Here is a 12343-nt window from a genome sequence, read left to right on the forward strand (position 1 = left end):
AATTTTCGGGAAGGGGGCGGACACTGGAAAAAGTATATAATTATATTTCGTTGAATGGGACGGTAGACATGTTTTTTTGGGGGGTGGGGGTGGGTGGGTGGGGGTGGGTGGGGGGTGGTGTGTGGGGGGTGGGGGTGGTGTGTGTGGGGGTGGGGGTGGGTGGTGTGTGGGGGGTGGGGGGTGGTGTGTGTGGGGGTGGGGGTGGGTGGTGTGTGGGGGGTGGAGGTGTGTGGGGGTGGGGGGTGGGGGTGGTGGGGGTGGGGGGTGGGGGTGGGGGTGTGTGTGTGGGGGGGTGGGATGGTTTTAGTTTAGAGAAAAGAGACAGCACTATCAGCCTAGCGCCCGTTGTACCCTTCCTCAACGGGCCATTTATCTAGTAAGTTATATTCATGTAAATGAAAAATCAACATAATTCATGTCGTTTGACGAAATTTTGGAGTTACAACAGTTATAGAGCCTGGCTATATATATTTCATTCCGGAGTGTATGTTTTTTTTTTTAAATTGAAAGAAAACTATACCGTCAAAACAATAATAAATGTATACTGTAATAACCAACTAGACATTACAATAAAACTACACAAAAAACAGCCTAACGTATTATGATAAATAGTTTTTACAAATAAATGTAAGCCTTTTCGTACATGGAAATTATTCATTTTTAAAACCTGCTTAAAACAGTTCGATAGTTGGACAGTTGGATCACACCTTATCAAGGAACAGGGGAAATATATATATATATATATATATATATATATATATATATATATATATATATATATATATATATATATATTAATGTGTGGTTCTTTTTAATAAATTGTGTGTGTTACATAACTGAATAGCACTTGTTATATTTGAAATTAGAGGAACATTACCATTGCAGTGTTTTTACAAAGATGAAGAAAACTCTAGTCATCGCAATATGATACATTCATCATAGGTTAAAGTGAAGTTTTGGAAAGTATTAATTTTCAATATATTACGTTGTGTTGATTCCAAATATTTGGGTAAAAATAGCAACTACGCCAAAATTTCCAGTGTTGTATATGTCAAAAAGGTTTGGGTAATTATTTTAGAAAAGTACCGATATCTAGAATCGGAATTGTAGCATTAAGCTTATCGTGGTACATCCAAGTTATTTAATGTGTAAACGCATTTGGAATATAAAAATTGCAGAAAATACAAATAAGCAGATACAAATAAACTAGTGACAATGAACCGTATAAGAAATAATATAAGTAACCTTGGAGCAACGCAGAGATCATTCTCTCAACAGATGTGACAGTAACCATTAGGACACTCATACACACAGCATACTGGTTCCATCCATGTAAATAAGTTGAGTTGAGTAGCATGCCTAGATTTAGCAAAATGCTTCATTGCTAATCATACGTGATTTGGTTCTAGTGATTTAAGTAGTTGAGGAATTAAGAAAAATATATCCAACACTGCCAAAACAAAAAATCACAAATAGTTAGAATGTTCCCCACAATAACACACAGAGCAGGCAGCATAATACAATTAAATAATACAATTAAATAAAATATTTTAAGTAATACATGTCTTCTTTAGCACCAGTATTTCTTTCAGACTTTTTTCACTAGAATGGGAGCACTTGAAATTTTCTGGGGGGGGGGGGGGGGGTGGGGTGACGAACTAAAATTCACCCCCATCCTCCCGAAGAGATGCCTTGAAGAAACTCTGTTTAGAAATATCAATCGTTATATTTACACTTCTTCTGTTAAAGGCGTGCATGGTCTCAGGATATAAATCGAGATACAACCTAAATATTTTACTATATTGGATGTATTAGGCATCATTTGACTTGTAGTAAGAACAATGTCCTTTTTGCAAGATCATTACGTTGTTAACTAGACAACTGATCCTTACGAAACAGGTGGGTCAACAATGCACATTCTTTTGCCATGAATATATCGTAGATCCTCTTACACATTAAAAAAATGTTAAATCATTTGAAGACAATCCCATTAGAAAATACATAAAAAATAAAGAATAATGATATCAATGTGATAAGAGACTGTACATGCATAAAACACGTTACTGTCTTTTGGGCCTGTTACGTTAAAATAAATATAGCACACTGATATTTTCAAAAAAGATCCCATAGTTTTTGTGGGTGCTGCTTATTCAAGAATTCAATATTGTGGGTGCTGCTTATTCAAGAATTCAATATTGTGGATACCTACTTTTCTATGCTTCACAAACAATACATTTGTTTTAAATGTAAAAATATACAAGGACAAACATTTTTTGTAAAAATATATTACTATTGTGCTGAACATTAATTACAATTTGTATTGAAATATGAAATCGTTTGTACTACATTTCAAAAATTCAATGTACTTATGTATAATATATTTTATTATGTTAAAATAATAAATAAAGAGCGCAAGTAATAAACATTTACGAAAAACGTTAAATAACATTTAAAATGTATTTTTTAAAGTATTTACTTAAACAATTTGTTTACATTTACGACATATGTACCAGACTTGACCAACTTAAACTGGTATAATATGTAATATGGGTATAAGTAGCATCAATTTGATCAACTTATATGTGTAAAATATGAAATATGGGTATACGTAACATAATCTGATTCGCTGGGCAGAAAACCACGCCCCTTTTTACGTACTAGATTATTTTTGATGAGTACCCATGCGTCGAAACGTAGTTAGCGCATCCTAATTCCTAACACTCAAAAGAGAGCAAAATGTAACCTAAATATGTGTTATATTACTAATCTTATGTTTTTGAGTACAAACTGAACAAACTTTTCCAGTTAGTAAGTATTATAAAGCTACAGCAATCTGTAGAAATGGCTACTACCATGGAGGGGCTGGGGAAGAGAAGTGGCAATTCTACTATAGTAGGGTGTTAGTAGGTAGGTAATTTATTATTTCCAGCTCAGTAGCGGCCACCCCTATAAAATTTCTAAAATCTTGTCTATTTAGCAGGCGCTCCAGGCAAAAAGTCATGTTTGTTTTCTAAAATGTTCAATTTATGGTCCTTAACTTTGAAATCTAAAATACCCATGCTCTGTGGAAATAACTTTCCAGATAAAATTGACTTTGTTGGGATTTGTGTTCTAAAAATGTATATTGAACAGATTATAAGTGTAAAAGCGGTTGAATGATAAAAAACTGCTACATAATAAAAATCATAAATATTAATGATATAACAATTACATATAAACTTTTCAGTATTGTAATACATGAACCTATTTTTTTTGTTGAGCATTAATTTCTCTATTACAAGCCACCTTTTCAGTTTGATGCATATAAAAGTTATTGCTAGTTTTATAATGTATACATAATACAAGACATTGTTAAAATGATTATACAATATTACAATTTTCTTTGGCACAATCTAATATATAAAGCTCAATTCTGTATGTAAAATAAGTTTGTTTGTCGTTGACATACTTCTATGGATTTAAGTGTTAGACTATTATCGTGCTCATAGTCTAAATTTATGAGTTAAAAAACTACTATTGAAAGTGTTGGGAAATAATTTTCATTTTTCAAACTGATAGTAATAATTGTCGGCATGTTCATTAAACACAATTTTAAAAAAATAACAAAAATTCTTATTATGTCTGAAAATTATTTATATTTAGTCCTTTAGCACTTACTTCCCTTTGATAAATTAGGAAAACACAATTACTTCCCTTGATAAAACATTGCATTAGTGGAAAAGAATTTACTTTTTATTACTTTGTTTTGGTGTTGGGAAAAAATAATTACATAATTAGCGGGGATTGATCAAGTGAAAATGTTGTAGGTATTTTACGAATAAGCTTGGAGTATTAAACTTGTTCATTTGGTTTGGTTTGGCACCTACGTTCGTTTAAGTGAGTGCAAAAGACTATGAATAAGTTGGGGTACTATAGTCGATTATTAAGCTGAAACAGGAGATTCTGCCCCGGGCTAGACTGTGAGCACTTTGCGTTTATGTTCGCGTTAGTGTTTTCTTTGTGTTTAGGTTGGGTTTGCGTTAGTGGTTGTGTTTTGATTTGGTTCATTTTTGTTCTTTCTTTTTTCGTTTTCGTTTGTGTTTTTTTCTTTGGGTTTGTATTTGTGTTTGTGGTTGGTTTTGCGTTTGGATTTGGTTTGTTTTCGTTTGCTTTTTCGTTTGAGTTTTTTTCTTTGGGTTTGTGTTTGTGGTTGGTTTTGCGTTTGGATTTGGTTTGTTTTCGTTTGTTTTTTCGTTTGTTTTTTCTTTGTGTTCGTATGGTGTTTGTGATTGTGGTTGGGTTTGTTGTTAGGTTTTTGTTTTCGTTTGTATTTGTAATTGTGTTAGCGTTATGTTTGCGTTTTGTTGTTTTGGTTGGTTGTGTTTTGGGTGGGCAATGCCGGGTTTATGATGATTACTAAACACACAGGTAATGGTTCTTTAACAGAAGGGTTTTTCACAGAAGCCAGAGCAGGCCTGGCCGGGACGACTAGTAGGTTTCTAAACGATGTTTTCATTTAGAGCACAAAAACAACTTTCTATATGTGTTAGCAAACTTAGGGCTCATTATAACGTAAATGATAAAGTTAATTGAAGCATTTATTTCATAGATCAGATAAACCAAATGTTGTACTAGTAAAGAGCAGTATAGGCTATACAGAGTTCTGTCGCCACCAGTAAAGGTGTAAAAGTTTGTAGGAACTAACACAAGTATTATAACCATCAGACAAACTGTAAGTGTTATTTTGACAGATCTGATGTCTTTAACTCGTTTAGACGCAGCGTCAAACGAAGACATGCTTTTTATGTTTCTGTACGCAATGGTCAGTTTTATTATAATCATGATCGTGCAGATTAATATTGTTGTTGATGGGATAATAATTGCTAAAACTACCATGAACACTTGGTTGTAAATGAAAAATCCCTGACTCCAAACAAAATCAGATATTGTTGTATACGCTATGGTACTGTTAGTTACGCTATAAAAGGTCCAGCTAATATAGTACATAAAACATCGTGGAATATATATAATTCCATCAAATAAATAAACAACGGTAACGAGAATTTTTATCCTATATGGCTTTAGGACACTTGCAGTTATGAATGGAAAACACACAGCAATCATTCTTTCTATAGCTATCAGTGTCACCATGTGAATGCTAATACATACAGCATATTGGTTCCATCCTAGCATATAAACTTTGAAATATGCGTCAATGTTAATTGCTGCTTCAAGACTGAAATACGCAACGATAGCTGGTAGCTGGTTCCATATATTAGTCACTGAGTAAAACAAATCAGACACAGCCAGCCCTGTTAAAATAATGTTTGTGGATTCATGTAGTCCATTGTACGACAAAATAATTATTGTAACAAGATTTCCAAATATTCCAAATACAGCAAACACATGTGATAAGATGCAGTTGATAATTAAATTTCCCATTAAAAGTGCATCGTATGAAATGTCACAAGTTGGAGAAATGCGTATATTTGTCACACTTTGATTTCCGTTAACGTCCATGGTGTTTGCGTAAAAAACATCAATGCTGAAAAAAACACGACATTTATTTATGATACCGACACAATCACAACGTATAACCTGTTTTAGTTGTAGGAGGATTTAAGCTTAATTTACAGTCTATTGAAATTTAAATCACAGCGACGTTAAATACTTTTGTTGAATAATAGGTTTCCCGACCTCGCGGTACCGCGGTCTCCAAGAAAGTGTGACGCAATATTTTAATAGGGTTTCATCAATGCGTAACCAATCCTATATTCGTAGACGCGTGACCTTGTTTTCTAAAACCGAGTTATTAAAATGTAAACAATGCCTTCCTTATATTTCTTGGATTGTGTTTACAGAGGCATTGTAAAAAAAAGCCTTGAATGCACAGTAATACTTCGATGACCGTCTAGGTGTCTGAAGCGTAGCAAGGCGCCATCGGAAGACCCCAATTACATAACTGCAAGGGCGCCGCGTACGGTCGCTGGCTTAGTTTAATCATCGAATGTTGTGTACAATTTTGTCTATATTGTAGATTGCTCTAAAAATAACACAGGCGCCATGGTGCTTACATGATAGCCTGGGGTCCTATAATATTTCATCTTATCCATAATATATCTATAGAGACGTAATGTGTATAATTTTTAAATTTCTGTTAAGGGTGATACATTTTCTTTGATTTCAAAATCATTGACTATATCGAATCCTGTTCCCCGGCGCCCCTTGGGCTCAACCGTGAGTACTATGGCTCCTAAGATCGTTTTAAAGAGTACGATAGGCCGTAGCTAGATTGAGTTGCTATATTTGATCACCCAATCGAATCAGGAGCGTTCTCCGTCCCGTTGGATGTTAACCCTCTAACTCAAATATATATATATATATATATATATATATATATATATATATATATATATATATATATATATATATATATATATACATATATATATATATATATATATATATGCCTTATAAATAGATATATTCCACGTATAACCATTAATAAAACCTTGGGGAACATACAATACAGCTGAAAACAGAAAAACTCCACCTATAACAACTTTAATTCGAAACGGTGTTATAAATCTGGATGCAGCAAAAGGAAAAACCACGGCTACCATTCTCTCTATTATAGTTGCAATCTTAACACTGATACAAACGGCTTATTGGTTCCATCCGAAAAAAATATACAGCGAAACCGACATATAATTATGTAGAAGCCTGCTTCTAAATTAAAGTATTGTAAAAATTTCTGCGAGTTGCCGCCATAATTGTGTCAAGGAGAAGAACAAATCCGACACAGCCAATGCGTTTGAGTTAATACTGGTTGTTTCCCCTAATCCGTTATGCACAATTATAACAATGGTTAGGATATTCCCGACAACTCCAGCTAAATTTAGAACTGTGATCATAATAAAGTTGACACTTACATTGACAATGTTTTGGACATCATCAGAAACATCAACAACTGTCAGTGAATTTAAGCCGGAGGTTGCGTTAGTCTTTTCCATGTTTATTAAAACACTAAATAAAAAATAAAAAATTATTTCATAAATTATTATAAGGGTTAATTTTGTTAAAAAAAGTTATTTTACTTATTATTTTTAATATATTTCCGATTGTGCAGATATTAACATGCATAAAAGCTACACGTGTTTCAAATTTGGATAAAGCATTAAAACGCCACTTCAAATTTCTAAGTAAACAGGTAAATAAATGATAGCTTTTGTTTACTCTTTTGAAAGAGTATTTTTAAGCATGTATTTTTTATTCCGTTATAAAAGTATTTTAATTTTTGACAATTATACGTGTGAAAGCTCCGTTTAGAAGTTAGTAATGCAGGTTGTCTTGAGTATTTTTACCTCGAATTGACATATATTCCGGCTTTTATTTGCAAATAAATTTATAAAAATTATTTTAAGTTGTAAAAAGGTATTACAGAAATTGCCCCTTTAAAAAAATATTTAGTAAAACATTCAATGAAAAAAAAATACTATACAAGTATAATTTTTGCTACAATCATGCACATTATTTATTATTAATCTAAAAGACGAAAATAACGGTTATGTAGATACCGTAAGTCAACATTAAAATGTATCGACAAATATTTACACACACTATAATTTGAGTTAACAGCGTCTTAGTATGAAGAACGTATAATACTACCAAGCCTAGCAATTATCGAAATAGCAGTTTGTATAAAAGAGAATCAGCTAATCTCAAATTATATTTTTTTGTCAATTCTAATTTAGACAGAAATTATGCTGATACGACCATTATTAATTTTTATTATTAACTTAACAAAAATGAAAAGACAGCTATTCTTTTCATGTTTCTGTAATTACATACAGCAGCTGTACGAGAGATTTAATAACAAGACTTGGTGGTTTTCCATCAGATTACAAATGCCTGTTTATTTTAAAGAGAAATATTGTAATCAAAGAGATACACTATAGAATTAAGATTGATTTTAATTGATATTTCAAACATTATAATGTATAGTTGTTCTAAACGAAATAATCTTTTCTCTCTCTGTTTCTCTCTCTCTCTCTCTCTCTCTCTCTCTCTCTATATATATATATATATATATATATATATATATATATATATATATATAGAGAGAGAGAGAGAGAGAGAGAGAGAGAGATAAGATTATTTCGTATATATATATATATATATATATATATATTTATTTATTTATTTATGCCGAAAAATCATGTTACATGTTATCAAGTAGAAGATTTAAAAGATTTAGTATTTGATATTTTTATAATTATCGTAAATTTAAAAGTACAAAAACCTAAATGTGTTAGTATTTTTATGAATTAGTTTTAAAAGTTTGACCTTGATAAATAGTGTATGGTGTTTGTTTTAACACATACGCTTGTCTAATATATGGATCGAATTATCTCACATATATATGACACTTTAGATTAAAAAAAAAAGATTTTAGAAAAATTAACTTTTAAAATTTATTTCATAGGATCAATTAAATTTATTTTTCACTTTTACCCTTTATCTACTGACGGTACTTATAAGTACTCCTTTAATTAAGTGCCTGTATTATTTTTAATTTAATACGAATTTTTAAAATTATTGAAGTAATTAATAGTATTATCTCCCCTGAGTCGCCGGTAGTCGGAGGTATCAATGTTTTTTGAAAATTTCTGGTGTGGCACCACTTCAATGTCTTGCTATATCGGTAATTCACACTTTTCCTGTACATTTGTAACACTCGTTCCTGAATTCCCTTTGTTTTACCTTATTTTTCAAGTTTTCAACCCCAAATATATTTTATTGGCATCTTCAATAGTCAGGCAAACGCGTTTAACTTCTAGTTATACACATTTTAATCAAATTGTCTTTGTATTAGACCGATGTTTACAAGTGGACTTATAAGTGCCGTCAGGGCACACGGTCATTTTTTTAGGATTTTTAGAAAATGGCAGATTTTTTTATGTGGAGTTACATAAATATTGTCTTGATAATTAATTATCGCAATGTTCTCAAAAAATGATATTTACACATTTATAAGAAGGTTAGCATATGGTTTACCCAAGAAACATAGTAATTACATGTTAATTTCTAGTAGTAAAAAAATAACAAGAACAAAGGTATCAGTTGCAGGCTCGTTTACAAGGTTTAGTATACTTCATTTGTATACCAAAGCCTAGTTCTAGTTGTAAGATTTAATTTGTTAGTTATATTTACTGTAATAAACTGTCTTGCCTACAACAACTAGCATTTACTTAATGTATACCTGTAGACTAGTGATAGTCCATACTTCTGCATATAGTATAAATCTATAAGGTAAATTTTAATCAGTAAACAGAAAAGAGTAGGCCACTACGGCTATCCTAAACACATTGAGCTCACTTCTATTTATGAATTTTGCACTGTAGTGTAGACTTGTCATAACATTCTAGTAGACTACAATTATACTAGTATTACTAGTAGTTGCGTGCTGAATGACTAGGCTTTTGTTTGGTAATGCGGCTCATTGAACTAGCTATTGGAAGCTTCCAGCAAAAGCATATTCATTTCGGCAACCGTTGCTACACCAGAAAGACCACAGACAAGATTGAGGGAGCATGTCATGTCGGCAACATTTGCTGCGTTTGACGCTAAGATGTGTTCCGATAGAAAATCCAGTTAAAATCGTAATCAAAATATAATTTTTTGCTGTATTTATGTGTGAAAATTACAAAAAGTGATTGTTATAATGATTGCCATGTTATTAGTTAATAAATTGTATCGTTAGTTCCTGGTTTGGTAAAAAAAAGATGTCCTACATTCCTGACAGTACTTATAAATACCAATATATGTTTGGGCAATTAAAAATTTATGAAACGAAAATTCCTTCGACATATGCTCTGAATGTGCTAAAAGCAATATAGTAACACATTGTTTAAGTAAAAATTTCATTCAGAACATAATTCCGTAAATAAAGTGTTAAAGCACATTGTTTGGAAATAATTTTTTAAGGGATTACTAATAATAAGAAGCAAGATAAGATCGTTAACACAAATGCTAAAACAGTGTTGCTTTAAGGTTAGGATACCTGGAAGGTTACTAAAACAATTACACATAGGCTGCTGTCAATCACAAACAGATGTTGAGATAAGATGGCCAGACAAAATATTTAATAAAGATCTGTGGCAACACACCAAACAGTAGCCCGTAGAAGGGGATTGATAGCTCATACCCTGAAAATGGGAGATGGCAATGTCACGAGCAAAGCACTACAATGGAAACCCCTGGGGGTGAAGAGGAAAATATGACGGCCGAGAAAATCCTGGAGGACAGTAAAAGAGGAAGGGTTTAAAGATGGCTGCTGAAAAAATCAAGCCCGATAGAGAAATTTGAGTGCAGCCTTTTGCTCCTCAGGGGCCACATAGAATTAAGTCATTATTAAATGTATATGCAATATTAGATATACATGTATTTTATTGGTTTTTGTTCTGGCATTTCGTTTGCTACCGAGCATTTAGATATTGATCCATAGCGCATATAATAAAGTTAGATGTTCATATTTTAAAGCGAAAACCTGTAAAGTCACCTACATAAAACTGTTTGTAAAAATAAATATTTAAAAAATCAACGATTTGCCCTCTAGACTATTAACATGAGTTATACAGGCCTTAATTTAATTATCAAATGTACAATATGGGCACCATTCTTACTGGTTCAAGAAGAGCTATTACCCCCCCCCCCTCCCCTCCTACCCCCACACACGTACTCGACTATTGGAAACAGTGTTTTAGGCCTCCTAATAAAAAATCTCAGGACATATTTTTATTAGAACCGATTAGCTACTGCTTGTTATAAGCCTCTTTTTAATTGTTCCAATAATTCTTAGAAAACCTCTTTTCTGCTTACTAATGGAGCGTTATTGGATCATATATATATTACATTAAATAAGGTATTTAGTGGCATCTTAAAGTAATAAAATTAGTTTCGAGTTGAAATTATATATTAAACCACATTCGAATATTGAAATGATTGTAAGAAATTCTTTACTCAACTATATAAATAAGTTTTACAGTCCCACTCTATTTAGCTATTAAAAGGAATATCATAATCCACAATAAACTCTTTGTGTTATGACTCCTGCTCCCACCCACCCCTTGTAGAATATGTAAAGTAACGTAATGATTCATAGAAGTTATTCGAACGTGTGCCTATCTTTCACATTACTATTCGTGTAGCATTTTGTATTTGGTTAGTGTTTTAAGAATAATCAACACTGTAGCTTGTGTAAAAAGTATTTTTCAATTAAAAAAATGTTCATTTTATGGTAGGATTTTGGTGTAGGCCTCAAGCATTACGGTGTTTAGTGGCATCGTAGCTCTGCCAATCAAATAGTGCTAATGCTTATTGTAAATCGTTGTTTTAATTGAAAAAGAAAACTTCAATAATATTGTATTTCGCAAAATTATGGTGTTATAGATATTTGTAGTAGAAAATATGTAAACTAAAGAGTGGGGTGGCTGTACATATTTTTAAACATATGTATATACACGTACCAAACCTAAACTGGACAACAACACACAACACGCGGGTGGGAGAGCGATCAGTCTTTCTCAAATGATTTCAATTTTTTTTGTTATTTTTCTGCTTGTTAATGGTTGTAGTAATACACCGAAACCAACAATACACTCTTCCTTAAAAAGAAAAAAAACTTCCTAGCATTCGCCTGATCTCTTAACCTAACCCCCCCCCCCCCCCCACACACACACACACACACACATTTTTTTTAAACAACGAAAACTATGATATTTTTTTTCTGCACTGAGACGGAACTCAAGAATTACTACCCCTCCTATGCATGCTAGGTAGCACAGGGGGGGGGGGGTTGATATCTACGAGTAGAGAAGCGCAGCTGATTAAACAATTGTGAGGAATGCTTGAATTTTACTTTCTCGTATACGGAGCATTAAGGAATTATTGTAATCGTACGAAAAATAGTTATCGAGATGTTCACAAATCTCGACGTTTTAGACCTCCCTGAGTGTGAAAAACTTAATTTTGCAATCTTGTCTGTGTGCTTGGGTGTCCCTGTGTCTGTATTTCTGTAAGACAGTAACTTGAGTACTGTAACAGCTAGGTTGACGAAATATCATACATGTTATCATGTATGTTATCAAATGTTTATTTGTGTTTCATTTTTTTCAGCGATTTCCGGTTTTCTTCAAAAGCTTATAACTTGTACTTTTTTATATATATATTGATGAAATTTCACAAAAAACTATAAGACCTGTTTTTGTCAAATCTTGAGTAATTTCCGGTGACCGCTATTTTTGATTTCTAAAAAAATACAGTGCTTGCTTTTTACATGGTGTTTAATTATTTTTTTTTTACG

General features: G+C 32.4%; 1 protein-coding gene across 1 annotated transcript in view; it reads left to right on the plus strand.

Moving 5' to 3' along the window:
* The first annotated feature begins 10228 nt into the window (after positions 1–10228).
* The window catches only part of LOC131935663 (fibrillin-2-like), a 49334-nt gene continuing 47219 nt past the window's right edge, over positions 10229–12343 (plus strand). Inside the window, exon 1 of the mRNA XM_059292182.1 lies at positions 10229–10286. Coding sequence (XP_059148165.1) covers positions 10229–10286 — 58 coding nt within the window. The remainder of the gene's footprint in view (positions 10287–12343) is intronic.

This window comes from Physella acuta, unplaced genomic scaffold (assembly GCF_028476545.2).
Source record: "Physella acuta isolate Inbredline_101_S28 unplaced genomic scaffold, ASM2847654v3 ptg000151l, whole genome shotgun sequence".
NCBI lineage: Eukaryota > Metazoa > Mollusca > Gastropoda > Physidae > Physella > Physella acuta.